Source organism: Capsicum annuum, chromosome 12 (assembly GCF_002878395.1).
Source record: "Capsicum annuum cultivar UCD-10X-F1 chromosome 12, UCD10Xv1.1, whole genome shotgun sequence".
NCBI lineage: Eukaryota > Viridiplantae > Streptophyta > Magnoliopsida > Solanales > Solanaceae > Capsicum > Capsicum annuum.
In genome coordinates this window covers 1894395-1913300 of record NC_061122.1, presented here as the reverse complement: position 1 = coordinate 1913300, position 18906 = coordinate 1894395, and the positions used below count along the sequence as shown (strand labels likewise).

Here is an 18906-nt window from a genome sequence, read left to right as displayed (position 1 = left end):
GTCATTCTTCATTTAGTTGACATTTTTTCACTGTGCCTCCTTATTGTGGTATAGTCTATGTTGCTCGGACCTAAGTTGCTCAGAGTCTCCAAAAATATTGTCACACTCACATTCGATCCTTTAAAAGTACACATTTAATGGAGGATCCGAGATGTATCCCTCGACATTTTCAAAGAGTTCGAGCAACATAAGCTCGGACTCCTAAAAATATCTACGAATTCGTGCCAAATTCTCTAAAGAGAGTGTATTTTTGGAGAATTTGATATGGGTGTGGCAGAGTTTTCAGAGAGTCGAATATTGATGGTAGTGATATGCTTTACTATATTGTTGGTTGAAATTTTTATTTTTTTTTAATAATCATGATATTGGGATAGTTTTGTGTGTTTGGATAGATGAAAAGAAATCTCATCTAATGTTGATGTGAACTTTTTATTTTATTTTTATCAATTTCCTTATCCCTAATTTTTTTTTTCTTTTTATGTTTCTTAAATCTAATTTCCAACTGTAAAATTTGTTGGAATATTTTCTCAATTCATTGAACTTATCGGCCATTTAATACAGACAAAACAGGTGAGGCCATGTGGATGCTGCGTTTTCATTACAATAAATAAAATAATATCCTCTTCGTATTAATTTATGTAATATTTTTTTTCATTTTAAAATTCAAATTTATTAATTTTGGCGTGCATTTGAACATAGTGTAATTTTCTTTTTGTTTTTAGAAAAAAATATTATTTTTTTAACACACCCCATAATTCCTACAAAATAAAATTTGAGGAGCGTAGAGTGTATGCAAGGTTCGTATCACTATCTCAAAGATGAGGTAAATAGATTGTTTCAAATGAATACTCGGTTCAAGACAAAAACTGTTATAATAAAAAATACAAAAAATAACAAATAGTAACAAAATAAAACAATTATAAAATAATAATACAAGATATAATATAAACAACAAACACCAATTAAACTCTTTAACAATAAACACATCACTACAACTGCTAATATGAACAACTAGACAAATTACTCTAAATACTAGCAAGTACAACAACAACAAACCCAATATATTCCCACATAGTAAAATTTAGGAAGGGTAAAATATATGCAGTCCATATCACTATCTTCGGAGAAGTAAAAGGATTATTTTCGATAGACTCCTAACTCAAGATAAGAAATAATAAATAAATTCGTAATAAAGCATAAGACGTACTATCAAGTAGCATGGTCAAAAAAATAATCTATTTTACTTTTAAAATAAAAAACCATCACGTAAATTGAAAAGGTAGATTATCAAACCCATTCCCATTGGGTGAACACACAAAATTTACCTTTTTCCTTCAATAATACTTGTTTTGACTTTAAAGTCTTTGAAACAGTGATTTAAACTTTTTGCTCTTCATTAAAAGATTTTTTTTTAAATAAAATTATCTTTTCACTATATTTTTTAAATTTATTATTTAATTATTTTTTATTATATTACTTAGACTTACTAAAGTGTATGAGACTCCTAAAGTATATAATAGAAGAATTAATTAATATATTTTTTTCTATTAGATTTTCTAAAATATATGAGACTCCTAAAATATATGATAGGAGAATTAATTAATATTTTCTTTTCTACTATTCAATTAGAAAAATACTCCTAAAATAAGACTTTGTTAAGAAAATACTTCTATAAATATTGAGAGGTACGTTAAACTAGATATTCATCTTTATTATTTAAACAAATATCTTGTTTATTGTAAAGTTTAAACTCATTAAAAGAAGGTTGCGCATACACCTAAACTAGTATTTATATATATATATATATATATATATATATATATATATATTTAAGAAATAATTTATTATATCATTCTGTAAATACAATTAGTATATTATTTTAAAAATTATATTATTTAATATCAAAAGTAAAATAAAAATAAATAAATCATCCACTATTTTTTTAAATTCAATAAATATTTTAATATAATAAATAAGCATTATATTTTGAAAAAAAAAATCATATACTACTCCGTCCATGCCATTTTTTTTTTATCCATCTCAAAATGAATGTCATCTTTTCTTATTTGCTAACTATTTAATAGCATCATTCTCATTTTATTTTTAGTGGAACTCGATAATTAAAAAAGAAATTTTAGGAGGAATAATTTTATAAATTCTGTAAAGTCGTTATTTATTTGTTAAACTTGGTATTTGGTAAAATGAGACGGAGGGCGCATATTTTAGTTTAATGGACAGATATTGATAAATATTTTAGTAATGTGAACATGCATTGTTGGAAGTACAAGCAGTAATCAACATCCTTAAGTGTTCACACTCCCAAGAAATCAGAAGAATTAAACAATAGTCAGCACATATTTTTTTCTTTTTCTCCAAAAAATTTACTTGAGCTAATTAGTCAACAAAATGGAGAAATTAGGCAAAAGATTTGAAGGGAAAGTAGCAATAGTAACAGCATCAACACAAGGTATTGGATTTAGCATAGCTGAAAGATTAGGCTTGGAAGGTGCTTCTGTTGTTATCTCCTCTAGAAAACAGGTTTGCTTATTTTTCAATTTTTTTTTTACAAAAAAAAAAAAGTATATATTAAGTTTATTTGATAATTTATTGTCAATTTTTGTGGATTCTTATATTTTGTATGTTTATGTGATAATTATTTGTTGATATTTCATAATTTGTTATCAAGATTTTGTGAATTCTTCATATTTTGGCCAAAGTTTGATCTTTTTTTATGTGTTGTGATATTTGTTGATAATTTCATAATCTGTTGTAATGATTCTGTTAATTCTTTATTTTGGTGTTTGTAATTTGATCAAAGTTTGATCTTTTTTATGTGTTGAGATATTTGTTGATAATTTCTTAATCTGTTGTAATGATTCTGTGAATTCTTTATTTGGGTGTTTGTAATTTGATCAAAGTTTGATCTTTTTTATGTGTTTAGATATTTGTTGATAATTTCATTATCTGTTGTAATGATTCTGTGAATTCTTTATATGGGTGTTTGTAATTTGATCAAAGTTTGATTAGACGTGACATGGAGCAGTTGCAACTTATTAAGGACATGACCCTAGATAGGAAGGTATGAATGACGCGGATTAGGTTAGAGGGCTAGGGCATGTGGGTGAGTCGTAGCCAGTAGATAAGAGTGCTTTGGTGTAGCCTGGCTAGTAGTCGTAGGGCTTTGTACTTAGGTTGGAGCTTCTAGTTAGGAGAGTTTGGGTGAGGTTTGTGCTTTCAGTTTGGTAGTGTATTGTACTACTTTGTGCGTGTCTTATTTCTGTTATTTCATCTTGTTTCATGTTTTATAACGACTTTGTTTACTGTCATTTTGTCATCGGAAACAACCTGTCTACTTGTTCGGAGGTAGTGGTATGGACTGCGTACATTTTACCCTCCCCAGATCCCACTACGTGGGAATACACTGGGTTTGTTGTTGTTGTGTTTGATTGCTTATTCTAAAATGGTTGTGTATTGAAAAGATTGAATCTTTGAAGAATTTCATATGTGGATATTAGTGTGAACATACTAACGTGGTCTGTGATTTTTTTTTATATTGGTGTTTCCTTGTTTCAGATACTTTATTGTTGATATTTTAACTTTTTTCTGTAAAGTTTATGTGAATTTTTCATACTGTTTTTATAGTTTTGGCTAAAGATTGATGCTTTTTTCTGTGTTTGATTGCTTATTGTGCAATGCGTGTTTTGTAAATTCGGATCTTTGTTGATAATTTAATCATCTCTTGTCATGTTTTAGTGAATTCTTCATCTTGGTGTTTCTAATTTGGTGAAAGTTTTGTGCTTTTTATGTGTTTAATTGCACCTACAAAAATGGTTGGTATCCTCCACCATACTACGAAGAATCTACCCCTTTGTATAAATCCCCTCCCCCTCCACCAAAATACTGCAATTTAGCTCCTCTACCAACGACTGTAAAAGTACCATCATACTGCTCGCCTCCACCACCAATGGAATATTACAAGCAAACTCCAACCTACACCTCACCTCCACCACCTGAGAAGTACGAGCTATCCGCCACCTATGCTTCACCTCCACCCCTGCCAACCTACTATTAATAGTTATTAATTCTATCATTTCCACAATTTCCATGAATTCCAACTCCTTTTACTCCTATTTCGAGTATCTCTATCTCCTTAACCATAGTGGAGTCTGTGGAGAGTGAGTGTACACAGTAGTCGGTACATACCACTACCTCCGAGGTGAGATAGAGAGGTTGTTTCCGATAGACACTCAACTCAATATTGTAAAAATTGAATCTTTGGTGAATTTGATATGTTAATGTGTTAGTGTAACTTGTCTTCAATTTTGCTTAGAGTGGGTCTTATTTGCTTATTGTAAATCTTGAACTATATGTAGATTTGTTGTTGTTTTTTACCTTCTGAAATATTAGATTTGTTGCTTGTGCATTTGGGATTTTGACTTGAGGTGTTCAATTTTTACAGAAAAATGTGGATGAAGCAGTTCAAAAACTCAGAGATCGAGGAATTGAAGCTTTTGGAGTAGTATGTCATGTGTCAAATGCACAACAGAGGAAGGATTTGGTCGACAAGACCATTCAGGTATCCGACTAGAGTATTTACACTTGCTCGAATTTACCAAGTTCAGAAGTTTAAGTTCAAACGTTTTATTGGTGCGTGCTAGACTGCTTCACTGTCCAAATTTGCGGGTGAAAGAAACTAGTCAGCCTGTTTCTTTTTTCTAGTGTGAGCATAATAGTTTAATGACGTTAGTGTTCAGCCAGCTTGCACGCACCTTGACTGTTCCATTGAATACGTGCTACTCTCTCACCAACAAGTACTAGTTTACTCTGCTTACCAAGGTTTAGGCAAATGGGAAGAGGTTACCTAATGTTTTTTTTTTGTCTTTGTTAGGATTTGAACCCCGGTCGTTATGGTTTTACCCACTTCATTGACCATTTGGTGTTAGTGTCGGTGTGACCATAATATTCTTGAGCAAGTATGGTTAGGCTGTAAGGTTGTGATTTGTTAGGTTGTCTAATAGGAGAAATATGTTGGTTACTATCATCGATAAACCGTCTCTCGTCATAGACAAGAGAACCATTTAATTGGACTAGCAAACTCTTTCTGCGTATAGTGAATACCTAGAGATGCTTCTTCCTTGATTGGTCTTCGCTCACGAGTTTCACAGGCGAGTCTAACTGTTTCATCATATTAGAGTGGTTGTTGTTTACTCTTTTTAAAAATGGCTTCTCTCCTCGTTGGCTATAAACGGAGCCGTTTGAAGTATCATTTCGATAAAAAGTTCATGGAGTATGTGAGCATCTCTTTTAGACTTGTGAAGATGTTAAATTTGTGTCCAGTGCCGGTGTATTTACAGGTATTTACAGTCCCTATAACTTCTGAAAACAAGAATTAAGCATAGTAATTCTAATAACAGTAGTTTCTAGTTAGCACGATATATACATTTCTCCCTAATTTTATCTTTTTAACTATTGAACAAGCCACCAGTAGACGGGGAGCCTTGGAGTAACCGGTAAAGTTGCTGCCATGTGACCAGAAGGTCACGGGTTCAAGCCTTGGAAACAGCCTCTGGTAGAGGTGTAAGGTAAGGCTGCGTACAATACACCCTTGTGATGGGCCCTTCCCTGGACCAGTGCATAGCGGGAGCTTTAGTGCACCGGGCTGCCCCCTTTTTTTTTGAACAAGCCACCAGTAAATCTTTTAATGAAAAGGAGGGGGTACAGTGTGACACTATAGTACGTAAAGGACACTGAATCCTCAGTGATGTTTGTCGGTCGGTTGGTTGTCACAGTCATGTACTGATATTAATCACATTTCGTCCAGGTTCCTCGGTATAGTATTTGTAAAGATCAACGATTGCACAGATTGAATCTTACTTCTGTGACAATACAGTGGCCTTGTTCAGCAGGTTTTATAATTCTTGATTTCATGCAAATCATTTTTATTTGAGACCCGAAGATATAGAGCGTGTTTAATCTACTGACGGTAAAAACTGTTTCCTTGGGAGGTTCTTTTTTACTTTAACCATTTTATCCTTTGAGGTAACAACTGTATCTACTTGCAAAGTGTGAAAGGATGACTTGAGAATTCCGTGGTTAATCCAGTTTCGCTAATTGGAACTTGCCATTTTCCAGAAATACGGGAAATTGGACGTCGTTGTGTCAAATGCTGCTGTAAATCCTACAGTGGATGCTATATTGGAAATTAAAGAACCAGTCCTTGACAAGCTGTGGGATATCAATGTGAAAGCCGCTATATTATTACTTCAAGTAAGTCGTTTGATATGAATAAATTCTTGCTAATGTTTCTTTCTATCACATGTTTCAATGCTCGAACTGATTGATCCGAGTGAGCAACGAGGTTGCTTCAAAGTGGGCATTAATTATTTGTTAATTTCAGTAATGATCCTATCAATGATTATGTATTATGCTTATCTAATGAATTGAGTCTTCCAAGAAAGTTTCTTATGAATTTTCTAATTGAGGTTCTAGATTCGTTCAAAAGGTAGAAAGAAATAAGCTAACGGTCGTGACTTAATGAACCGTAGCCATATTGATGTTCCTGAGTTCTAGTCTTTCTGGTAGCGAATGATCTAAGGGAGTTAGCAGTGCAAAGATACTCAAAAGTGGTACGTGCACATAAAAAGCGGTTGGATGGCATCTTTCTCTGTTTTGTTCCTTCCTCGGCAAGCTTGGGAGTTTCCTGATGTAAGCTCCCTGGATACCTCCCAACAAGATTGATCCATTTGAATCTTGGTCCATGATGGCCTTTTATTGATTTTGACGATTGGATCTCGCTATGAATGGAAAAGAGGTGCTTCAGATCGGGAGTAACCACTGATCACTAGTGATAGGGCAAAAATAGGGGGGAAGGACAAAGTAAAGAGCGATGCCTACATTGAATCAATCGATTAGTCATGATAGAGAAGGAAAACGTTGCACGGACCATGCTCGAGCTTTGGATCAATGTCCCCAGAAGCACGATATATTCTAGAATCTGTTGTGTCAAAATCACTTCTAATTGTTCTTGGCACTGCGCGTAATGTTTTAGTCTTTTAACCATTTGCAGGATGCAGCTCCTTACCTTCGGAAGGGTTCCTCAGTTGTTATAATTTCCTCTATTTCTGCATATGAACCACCCGCTGCCATGGGAATGTATGGCGTAACTAAAACAGCCCTTCTTGGGCTGACCAAGGTACTTATCATGGCATTATTGGCTTATCAAGTTACTAACTCCTATGGGGATCTTTCACAAATGGCTTTTCCCGGGGAACTATTTAAATATTTGTCCTCGTTACTAAAGGCGAAATTTAGTCCATTGGACTAACAGGGACAATTGAAAGAGCTGCCTCGATAAAAGCCATATGGTGAAGAATCCCGAATTCCTATTAGTTTCCTTCTCACTGCTTGTGGGGTTCTCTCAGGCTCTCGCGTCTGAAATGGCTCCCAATACTCGTGTGAACTGTGTCGCGCCAGGGTTTGTACCCACACATTTCGCTGACTTTATCACGGGGAATGCTAATTTGGTAAGTTTGCGTTACTTTTGGATCTCTCATCTCTCTTTGGTTAAAATATCTGATCGTGAGTTCACAGTTTATTAACTGGATGCTTAATGTTTATTAGAGGAAAGAACTTGAGGCCAAGACATTACTCAATAGGCTCGGAACAACACAAGACATGGCCGCAGCTACTGCTTATCTTGCTTCAGACGATGCTGCTTATGTAACCGGAGAAACTCTTGTAGTTGCCGGTGGAATGCATTCAAGACTGTAACATATTCATTGTAGTTCCTCCCCCGACATTTTAAGTCTCTTACCGCGTCTCCATACGATGACAGTACTATGATGTTGAGAATCTTTTTTTTTTATGGTGGTGTCTAAAAACTACCCCTAGAATACAAGGGGGTTACTATGTTCTCCCCTTTTGATGTTTCTGTCCTTGCAGCTAATGAAGTATTACATTTTTATTGTTGCTGGCTTCTTTCTACAGATGTATCGGCAAGCTATGTTGCTCGGACTCTTCAAAAATAGTGAAGGGTGCGTGACGGATCCTCCATGATTAGTGCATTTTTGGAGGATCCGACACAAGCATAGCATCGTTTTGGAAAGTCTGAGCAACATAGTCGGCAAGTGCACGTTGGATCATTCAAAAGTAGTGCATTTTTTGAGGATCTGACACGGGTGTAGTAACATTTCAGAGAGTCTGAGCGACATATAGTTATCAATATCTAGAATCAGACTTACTTTACATACTGAATGACTACTCATCTAGGAAGACATGAACAGCAACTAGTATGATATACAGTAACTTCATGGACAACAGCATCTCCAAGGAGTGGCCAACAGCAACCATCAATGGGAATCGGCACTTGTCGTCCGATGGATCCTCATCAGTCACCATAGCCAGGCCATCAAAATCGCAGTCCCAGCTGTTCTGATTCTTGAGTTGATAGTACATGTTGAAAGCATAGGAGGCGTTCCCTTCCGTGCTAAGATGGTTACAGGACGAGCCATAGCCCAACGCCGTGCAATCTGAAAGGCTGCACGCGTAATCGATGTTTTTTGGTAAGTCTTCTGCATTATCTTTTATGTTGTTTCCTGGTTTTAGTATACACCACCTTTTGTGCATATAGTTTACACCTTCTACTGCAACCAACCCTATATCCTTCTGCATCCTCCCGGATAAATCTAGCTCGTATTTAGGCTTACCGTCGAATTCAAACAGTCCCCAATGCCTCTCGAAGTTACCCGGAGCAATGCTTTTCGCATTCTCATCGATGAGGCTGAATAAATAAACCTCTAACTTGCCCTTTCTAGCTGGAGTTCCTTGTCCACTCAGACAATGCTTGATCAATCCTTGGTTAAATCTCATAGCGTATTCGTTATTAGCATTTTTATCCCCATCCGTCGGCCACCCTACTTCTCCAACTACGATTTTCATGTCAGGGAAACCAGCTTTCTTCAACGACCATACAAGAGTATCGAAATTGGCATCAAACACATTTGTGTAAACATTATCTCCATCCCTGACAGGCTTGTTTGAGCCATCAAAAAACGCGAAATCTAATGGAAAGTACATGTTCCCATAGAGACTGAGGAAAGGATAGATGTTAACGACGAAAGGGGCATCATTTGAATACAGATATTGGACAATCTGGAGAGTTAAATCGCGCACTTCTGGCCTGAAATCGCCAGCTGAGGGTACCTGATTCGACTCGGGGGAGTAGTAAATGTCTGCATTGAAAGGGATAGTTGCTTTCACCACTGCCCCTAATCCAGCTTTGTTGATGGCTTCTTGAACATTTTTCAGTGCTGGTAATATGTACTGCAGGTACGTTCCGTTGTACGATCGGAGAAATGGCTCATTTCCCACTGCTACATACCTACATTCATATGAGAATTGAAACTGAGAAATGCTATAAACAAAACTTTACCAACAAACTTCTGCAAGATTGTTGAAATCATGTATCAGAAGTTGAAATTCTGGGGAGTATATTGCAGAAACCTTGTATCTAACTAGTGCATATATTTACTTGGAACACCCAAGATACCAATGGTGGATGTACAATAAACCCTTGTGGTTCGGTCCTTCCCCGGACCCCACGCGTAGCGGGAGCTTTAGTCCACCAGGTTGTCCTTGTTTAACCAAGAAAGCAATGGAATAAACTAGGAGGACTACTAACAACGACAACAACAACATACCTGGTCTTATTTCACCAGTAGGGTATGGGGAGGATTGTGTGTGCGCAGTCGTACCCGTAACTTACGAAGGTAGAGAGATTGTTTCCGATAGACTTTCAGCTCAATCAAGCGAAAGGACTACTAACAACGACGACAACAACAACATAGCCTGTCTTATCTCACGAGTTGGGTATGGGGAGGATTGTGTGTACGCAGTCTTACCCTTAACTTCTAAAGGTAGAGAGGTTGTTTCCGATAAACTTTTAGCTCAATCAAACCAAAGGACTACTAACAACGACAACAACAAGATACCCTGTCTTATCTCACGAGTGGGGTAAGGGGAGTATTGTTTGCACGCAGTCTTACCCCTAACTTCCGAAGATAGAGAGGTTGTTTCCGATAGATTTTCACCTCAAGCAAACCAAAGGACTACCAACAACGACAACAACAACAACAAATCCAGTATAATTTCACAAGTGAAGTCTAGAGAAGGTAGTGCGTATGCAGCTTTACCCATACCTTAATAGACTTTCGAAGCAAATGACTACTAATAGTGACAACAACTTACCTAGTGTAATTTCACAAGCGGTCTGGGGAGGATTGTGCGTGTGCAGTCTTACCCCTACCTTCCGAAGGTAGAGAGGCTGTTTCCGATAGACTTTCAGCTCAAGCAAACCAAAGGACTACTAACAATGACGACAACAACAACAACATATCCAGTACCTTAGACTTTCGAAGCAAATGACTACTAAAATTCACAACAACTTACCTAGTGTAATTTCACAAGCGGTCTGGGGAGGATTGTGCGTGCGCAATCTTACCCCTACCTTCCAAAGGTAGAGAGACTATTTCCGATAAACCCTCAACTCAAGCAAAGCAAAAGACTACTAACAACGACAACAACAACATATCCAGTATAACTTCACAAGTGAAGTCTGCAGAAGGTAGAGAGTATGCAGCTTCACCCCTACCTACCTTACAAAGGTAGAGAGATTATTGTCGATAGACTTCCAAAGCAAACGACTACTAACACTGACAACAACTTACCTAGTGTAATTTCACATGCGGTCTGGAGAGGATTGTGTGTACGCAGTCTTACCTCTATTATTTCCGATAAACCCTCAGCTCAAGCAAAGCCAAGGACTACTAACAAAAGATGAAAAACATCACCTGATATTGACACCATGAGCATAAGCATAAGCAGTGACATTAGCTTCAACCCAAGAATCAGCAAATGTAGAATCATCAGAACTAAAATCCATCAACATGTAATTAGGTATTGCAATCATAACTTCAATATCAGTACCAATTAAAGCATTCAAAATCACTTCATCAGCTTCAAACAATTTCACTTTATTAAATCCATTTTCCATTAACATCTCCACAACACTATTTGCTGGTAATTGCTGTGTTGCCATTGTACCCCAGTTCACTCCAACACTACCAAAACAACATGGCAACAGACACACAACTGCTATTCCAAAAATGTATAGAATCAAGAATTCATCAAGATTTTTACTACCCATTATTATTTTTTCACTTTTCTACAACCCCTTTAATGAATCTTGAAATATTAATGCTGGGGTGGGGTGGGGTGGGGTGGGGTGGGGGTGGGGTCACAGGGGAAGTGAAGGGAATATTGATTCAGTTATTCAGTACAACAGCCATTTCTTGCTGCTCCCAACAATTGTCAGAAACTAATTAGCTGCTTAGTTGATAATTTATCGTATCGTGTTATTATATATTGTATTGTATAGTATTATATTACTATACTATTATACTATACAATACGATATCTTATAAAACAATAAGATAAATTATCAACCAAATAGTATTATATTGTAAGGGGAGCCTTGGAGTAACTGGTAAAGTTGTTGCCATGTGACCAGGAGGTTACGGGTTCAAGCCTTGGAAACAGCCTCTGGCAGAAATGCAAGGTAAGGCTGCGTACAATACACCCTTGTGGTGGAGCCCTTCCCTGAACACTGCGTATAGCGGTAGCTTTAGTGCACTGGACTGTCCTTTTTTTTTTATAATATTATATTATTTTGGGCAAAGTGAAGTGACCAAAATGCCCTCAATGAAGATGGCCCAAAAATCGTGAATCCCCAAGTCTTCAATGCTCCAAGAAATCTTCCACTCACGGCCTTGATGAACGGTAGACTCAAAATGGGTCTTCCTTGCATATTCTTGTGCCCTCGGGGTGATCAAGTCTTGAGCTTTTAAGTGACGGTCTCGAATCATGTCTTCAAAAATTAGGATGGCCATTTGACTTGTATCACAGATAAATCAGACTAGTGAATTCCAGATACCAAATGATTATATGTGGAAAAAAATAAAATGAAAAGCTAAAGCAAGCTATGAAAAATATACATACATATTATAAACATAATAAGTATGGTATACATAATGCAGTTAAAAACAAACTAAGATATAATGAAATCTACATTGATACAACAAGCTTAGCTACTCAAGAGGAACAGTTTTGTTCTTCTATGCAATCTTACATACAGTTGAATATTTGCATAGGAACCGAACAAGGCTGGGGCGGGGGCGGGGGCGGGCGCCTTTGCTAGCGTCGTGCTGTCGTGTTGTCATAACTCGTGGAGTAACCAAAATTGGTGGTATATACCTATACAGGAATTACATCGGCGTTCTGAGTATCGTCACAGGTTAAGATGAGACCTTCTACGTAGGTGGGAAGAAGACAACGTGTCCATTGACAGCCTGTTGATATAGGCTCGGGTGGTGGAACGATCATTAGCACGTTGTCTTGGCGTCTTACTACGCCCGTGACACTTACGGTACTCCCTTCTTTGATGTAACTGTAATTATCAAGCAAGATCCTTAGTCTAAGGAAGGTTTCGCGAGTTGGAATAAATACATGATTTTAGCGGAATAAACTTTAACTTACCCTTCTTTCAGACGCATTACACGGTCATCACTCGAGAGGCTACGATCAGCGAGCCAGCGCAGGAAGTTGGGAGACAACTCCCTGTTACTCCTCGTTATATCAACAACTGTTGTTGGTTTTACAAATGGCGCCACCTTTGCTCCGTAGCCTGCCTTAACCAGCGCTCTTAATCCAGTCTGGAAGTCTGATATATAGAAATCGGCAACATGTTTCTGTTACCAAGAGACATACAGAAGTCAGTAACATATACGAGCTTCTGAATAGATGTAACTTTTGGGGTCATGACCCGTACAGATCTTTCGGTTGAGGGAAAGAGGCAAAGTATCGACTGTCACCGCTCGGTAATGACCACTTAGGAGTCACTAGTACAAAATCTGAGTATTAGAAATAGTGACAGAATATTAGCTTTAGCAAAATCTAACTAGCAGAAGTCTAGAAATTTCTGAATACGTAAGCCTAGAAGTTGGCGTATTGGTATCAAATAATGTTGGTTGCAAGATCTCTCTCCTCTACGTACTCGCACTGAAGTTTGTTTGTTCAGGCTTGAACACAGTTAGTCCATGGCCTTATATGATCTGAATTCCATAATTTCAGCTTGAAGTTAGATATTACAGCTTATGGAACCTCGACTATTTCATTGGGTACCTGCTATCTCCAACAGCACGGGTACTGGATAAACTCTTGGAAGCATTTGTATAAACTTCTGATGAGGATGAAATGATACAAGTATCGACATTAACTATATCTATGCCACCGTCGTGATAATAACTATTGCACTTGAAATAACATTCAGAGACTGCTGATACCAATTGACACTGAGTATTGGAACCAAATTCAGAAATACTCAAATAGTTAATATCCAAACTAACCTCTGAATGCCTGCTTCCCCATGAAAAGCAACGGTGTCTAGGATGTGCAGATTTTCCAGCCCAACCTTTGTATTCAAGCAATTCTGTAGAAGCATATACACATCTTGGTATCCGCTGAAAACTTGTTTCAAGAGGGATACTGCCGCAGGTGACAACCTAACAAAAGAAACAATTTATATTACTCCCTAAAAAACGTGCGGAATTTGAAATGCAAGATTTTAACCGGGGGCAATTGGATGGTTGACCACAACCTCAAGAAGCACGCTATGACAATTCAAAACAAAACTTAAAATATATTATTGTTCCTTTTCTCAATAAATACTTTCCACAAATAGGATTTACAAAAAAATCATTAGTAGTTTAATGGTAAATTTTCGATAATGTAGCATAACGACAGAGTTTCTGTGTTCACTCATTTTTATTTTTTTGAGAAGCTAAAATAATAATACATATTATAATGGCACCAAAGGATGTGCTATTAGGACTGTACAAAATAGCAAAAGAACAAACTAAAGTGTTCCACGTCTAATCTTGCATGGATTCTAATGTTTGTGGAACTATTTCATTCATTTACGTGTTCCATCCTACACCATGAGCAAAACAGCAATATACATCTATGTGCGTTCATGAAAAAAGTTAGATTGAAGCAAAACAAACTACAGGCCGATCTTTTCCACCTTTATTTTATACGTGATGATTAAGAAGATTAAAATGATGTGTATAGTCTAACTAGATTATAATAATGGTCTGGCTCTTTCCCGGAACCCACGCTAGCAGAAGCTTAGTGCATCGGGCTGCCCCTTTTTTATAGTCTTACTAATGAGAGGCGGGATACATTTTTATTAGACAACTCTATAATTTCCTTGTAGCAAATCGTTAAAGGATGTGTAAAGATGCATTTTATACTAGACAATACACAACCACCTAAAGCTAATTATTTGAAAACTTACAATTACAAGTACGGTTGCCACTTGTGACCACGGTTGGTCATAAATGAAACAAAAAGGCTCAAGATTAAGTAGCAATGCCAACTCGGATTTCGCTAATATATTATAGTTGGTTCTTATTGCCGGTTATTTTTTAAGATTGGACCCTGCCTTTGGGCAAGTCTTGAGATTCGCAAGATGAAGATTTTTAGCAATAATTATGAGAATTTTTCTATAAATCAACAACAACATACCCAGTGTATTCCCACATAGTGGGGTATGGGGAGGGTAGAGTGTACGCATACCATACCACTACCTCAAGTGAAGTAGAGGCTTAGGACCGATAACAATATAGCAATCACAAAACATAAATGCGTACAGTATGCAAAATAAACTAACACCGCTATCCACAAGATAATACTATAGCCACAAGATAATACTAAAAACTATATATCCGATATCACAGACATCACTCAACACCACGAACAAGAAACTTCACACACTAATAAAGAACACTCCCCTACTGTAACCGACGCACCCCCACCCCCAACCCTCTACCCTAATCCGCGTCCTCCACACCTTCTTATCAAGGATCATATCCTCCGTACGCTGTAACTGCTCCATATCATGCCTAATCACCTTCTATAAATGATATCATAAATTAAGATTACTTTTAGTAATGTTCCCTTCGCATGTGACACACATAAGTTGAAAAGATATCTGAAGGACTTGTGACATCGTCTAGAACTATGATTAGTAAACATAATGTATTTAGATTATAAGATATGCAGAAAAAGGAAGCGAGAAAGAAAGACGCACAAGTTCTCCCTGTTTTAGGTAGGATAGGAATCCAATGGAGGACTAAAGGAAAACAGCAGATGTTTTTCGAATAAAGGAAACCGAGAGATAATTAGAACCTAACGCTACATAGTACATACAATTAAAGGAAGGCCATGAAAGCAGTACTTATTTTCTAATATCAAAAGAAAGACAGCGCAGCACGAACAAACTTATAAGAAGATAAGAGATATTCTCCGTTGAATAAAGAATGAAAGAGCAGTTACCTTTTCCTTAAAAAGTCAAAGAATACGTAATGAAAGAAAACGAGATGATAGAGAGGTAGTTCTAACCCTCTTAGTGCTGGTCGTGATATATCTACAAATGTCCTTTATTATAGATACTTAACACTCTTAAAACTGCATGTCTACTTATCATATTATATTTTACTTCCGTTTTTCCTATCCTGTACTCCTCTTCCCTCACCTTCTAACCCGCGTATAAGTACACTTTTTCCATTTACTCCCCTTTTCTATCACATTGCGCTCTCCCATCTTCCCACTTTCTCAACTCTTCCACACTAAGAATTGAGTAACTTCAGTTCAGTAAACTGCAGCCAACTTTTTGCAAGACTAAGACACCAGATAAAGCTACGTTGTTTAACCCTTCCTTAAGCATAGTTCAGGTGACTTCACGTAAAACCAATATGGAAAATTTTTCCTCCAACTTAAATCAAGGCTTACAGATCCCACAAAAACAATCAAAGTCATTCCACAGCACATGGTTATCGTCACCTCCAAGGAAAATTTGGTAAATAACAATCTTAAGAAACTAGATAAAGCTATGTGCTTTAACCTTTCCTTAAGCATAATTTAGGTGAGCTCGGGCAAAATCAATATGGAAAATTCTTCTCCAACCTGAACGACAGTGATACTTCATGTAGTAAACGTAAACAATTGATAGTTGAGGTATGTTTTGATAAATAGTCCATACACTTGAAAGTTCAGGTATGAAACACAAAAATACGGAATATTTTAGGAGTCCATTAACTCTACATTTAATTAAAAAATTAGAGCATTTCTGACCATTAACGCTATATTTAATAAAAAGTTAAAAACATTTCAACATCACCAAACCAAATCTAACAAAGAAACAAACACAAATCAGACATAAAATGATACTATTATAGTAATTCGTATGCTTCAAACTAGCTCGAGTGCATTAAAGTTCCAGCTATACGTGGGGTCCAGCAAAAGGCCGGACCACAAGGGTCCATTGTACGCAACCTTACCCTACATTTCTGCAAGAGGCTGTTTCCACGACTTAACCCCATAACCTCTTAATCACATAACAACTTTACCAAGTACGTGTAACTAACATATGAGTGTAAATTAACCCCAGTAACCTTCACATGCTGTAAAATTAGCTCGGGTGCATTGAAGTTCCAGCTATACGTGGGGTCCAGGAAAAGGCCGGACCGCAAGGGTCTATTGTACGCAACCTTACCCTACATTTCTGCAAGAGGCTGTTTCCACGACTTAACCCCGTAACCTCCTAATCACATAACAACAACTTTACCAAGTACGCGTAATTAACATATGAGTGTAAAATTACCCCAGTAACCTTCACATACTGTAAAATTAGCTCGGATGCATGGGGTCCAGCAAAAGGCGGAACACGAGGGTCTGTTGTACGCAACCATACCCTACATTTCTGCAAGAGGCTGTTTCCACGACTTAACCCCATAACCTCCTAATCACATAACAACAACCTTACCAAGTACGCGTAATAATTAACATATGAGTGTAAAATTACCCCAGTAACCTTCACATACTGTCCATCAACAGCACCTCTAAGCTCAGCATCAGCATATCTTCTCAAAAAACCCACCAATCCTCGCTCTTTGTACGCGTAATTCCACACTAAAATCACCATAATTGGAGCTAAAACCCCACCAACACCCACCAAAATCACTGATTTTTTCACTGCTGCCATTACAAAACCACCAGCCATTAAACCAATCAACACCACCACAACCAGAACCCACATTGCCACTCTCGAAACCTTAAACTTAATCTTAACATCATCAGTTAAACCGGTCACAGCTGAACCGTATACAACTTTCTTAAACGAACCGGCCGGTTCAAGCTGACCCGACCGCCGACCTGTAGTGGAACTCAATGGACCGGAAGTAATTAAACCTGTTGGCTGAATTGGCCCAGAGCTGGATAAAGATGATTTCTTGGGAATCGGGCCGTGACCCATTTGACCCGAACCCGACCCGACTCTAATGGACCCATCGAGCTGCCCGGAGCTCGAAGAGGACAATTTCTTGGGAATTGAGCCGTGACACAATTGACCCGAACCCGACCCGACTCTAATGGAACCATCAAGCTGCCCGGAGCTCGAAGAAGACGATTTCGTGGGAATTGGGACGTGACCCATTTGACCCGAATTCGACCCGGATCTAATGGATCCACTAGATGAACAACCCCTTGAAGACGGTTTCAGAATTGGTGGGCCCCCCATTGAGTTGTAGTAGTGGTGGTGGTCCCCACTAGAGAAATCTATACCGTACATTTTTCCAAGCTCACCGGACTTCTTCACATCCCCGCCAGTGTAAGGAATAGCGCGGGAAGCAACAGTGGGTTGCTTCTCTTTGAGCTGTTCGGGTCGACCCGATACAATTAACCCATTTCTTAGCTGGTGTGACCCGGTTCGAGAACCCATTGGAGAGAATTGAAATTGCAAAAGTAAAGTTTTTTTGCAAGAAAGTGAGTGTTTGAGCTTATGGAGAGTGAAGCAAAAAAGGAAAGTGATAGAAAGGGGGTGGGGTGGGTGTGGGGGTGGGGGTGGGGCGTGAAAAGACAAAAATGGACATGTTATAGTTGTAAAATTGTAATGACATTTATTATTTTATGAGCGTTTTTTAAAGACTCGGTTGTCGCTGGACGGATAAAAGTTACTCGGAGGAATAATACGGAAACTGCATTGATCGGAAAGCTTTGTGCATCAAAATTGATGCTTTTGTTATTTTACGAGTGTTTTTATAAGATTTGGTTGTGGTTTGGCGAGTAAAAGTTACTCTGAAGAAATAATAGGGCGATTGCATTGATTGGAAAGTTTTGTTTGTTGAAATTGATGCTTTTGTTATTTTACGAGTGTTTTAACAAGATTTGGTTGTAGTTCAACGAGTAAAAGTTACCTCTGAAGAAACAATAGGGCGATTGCATTGATCGGAAAGTTTTGTTCGTCGAAATTGATGTTTTGTTATTTTACAAGTGTTTTTGTGAGATTTGGTTGTTGTTCGGCGAATAAAAGTTGCTCTGAAGAACTAATATGGTGACTAAGTTGATCGGAAAGTTTTGTTCGTCGAAATTGATGTTTTGTTATTTTATGAGTGTTTTTACGAGATTTGGTTGTTGGTCGGCGAATAAAAGTTACTCGGAAGAAATAATACGAAGACTATGTTGATTGAAAAGTTTTGTGCGATGAAATTTATGCTTTGTTATTTTACGAGTGTTTTTACAAGATTTGGTTGACTTTCAATGAATAAAATTTATATATGGTGACTACGTTGATTGGAAAGTTTTGTCTGTTGAAATTGATGTTTTTGTTATTTTACGAGTGTTTTTTCGAGATTTGGGTGTCGTTCAATGAGTAAAAGTTACTCTGAAGAAATAATATGGCGAAGGCATTGATAAGAAAGTTTTTGGCATCGAAATTGATGCTTTGTTATTTGA

At 37.4% G+C, this 18906-nt stretch overlaps 3 protein-coding genes across 3 annotated transcripts; 1 reads left to right on the top strand and 2 right to left on the bottom strand.

Annotated features, from left to right (window-relative positions):
- The first annotated feature begins 2184 nt into the window (after window positions 1–2184).
- Window positions 2185–7964, top strand: LOC107851184 (tropinone reductase-like 3). Its single transcript, XM_016696115.2, has 6 exons — window positions 2185–2538; window positions 4460–4576; window positions 6133–6267; window positions 7067–7192; window positions 7422–7523; window positions 7621–7964. Exons 1-6 carry the CDS (start codon window positions 2407–2409, stop codon window positions 7768–7770), a joined length of 762 nt encoding a protein of 253 aa, XP_016551601.1. The 5' UTR covers window positions 2185–2406; the 3' UTR covers window positions 7771–7964.
- A 259-nt stretch (window positions 7965–8223) lies between these two features.
- Window positions 8224–11918, bottom strand: LOC107851183 (glucan endo-1,3-beta-glucosidase 8-like). Its single transcript, XM_016696114.2, has 2 exons — window positions 10848–11918; window positions 8224–9379 (listed from the first exon to the last, which is right to left on the bottom strand). Exons 1-2 carry the CDS (start codon window positions 11201–11203, stop codon window positions 8257–8259), a joined length of 1479 nt encoding a protein of 492 aa, XP_016551600.2. The 5' UTR covers window positions 11204–11918; the 3' UTR covers window positions 8224–8256.
- Window positions 11919–12038: 120 nt separating this feature from the next.
- Window positions 12039–18048, bottom strand: LOC107851441 (uncharacterized membrane protein At1g16860). Its single transcript, XM_016696462.2, has 4 exons — window positions 16979–18048; window positions 13461–13616; window positions 12592–12803; window positions 12039–12502 (listed from the first exon to the last, which is right to left on the bottom strand). Exons 1-4 carry the CDS (start codon window positions 17891–17893, stop codon window positions 12310–12312), a joined length of 1476 nt encoding a protein of 491 aa, XP_016551948.2. The 5' UTR covers window positions 17894–18048; the 3' UTR covers window positions 12039–12309.
- Window positions 18049–18906: the final 858 nt, after the last annotated feature.

Coding starts and splice junctions, on each gene's coding strand:
- LOC107851441 (XM_016696462.2), bottom strand. CDS start 17,893: ATGGGTTCTCGAACCGGGTCACACCAGCTAAGAAATGGGTTAATTGTA. Junction 13,617..16,978: donor AGTATGTGAAGGTTACTGGG/GTAATTTTACAC, acceptor TTCTTTTGTTAG/GTTGTCACCTGCGGCAGTAT. Junction 12,503..12,591: donor GTAATGCGTCTGAAAGAAGG/GTAAGTTAAAGT, acceptor TGATAATTACAG/TTACATCAAAGAAGGGAGTA.
- LOC107851184 (XM_016696115.2), top strand. CDS start 2,407: ATGGAGAAATTAGGCAAAAGATTTGAAGGGAAAGTAGCAATAGTAACA. Junction 2,539..4,459: donor TTATCTCCTCTAGAAAACAG/GTTTGCTTATTT, acceptor CAATTTTTACAG/AAAAATGTGGATGAAGCAGT. Junction 4,577..6,132: donor TGGTCGACAAGACCATTCAG/GTATCCGACTAG, acceptor GCCATTTTCCAG/AAATACGGGAAATTGGACGT.
- LOC107851183 (XM_016696114.2), bottom strand. CDS start 11,203: ATGGGTAGTAAAAATCTTGATGAATTCTTGATTCTATACATTTTTGGA. Junction 9,380..10,847: donor GCTCATGGTGTCAATATCAG/GTGATGTTTTTC, acceptor ATATGAATGTAG/GTATGTAGCAGTGGGAAATG.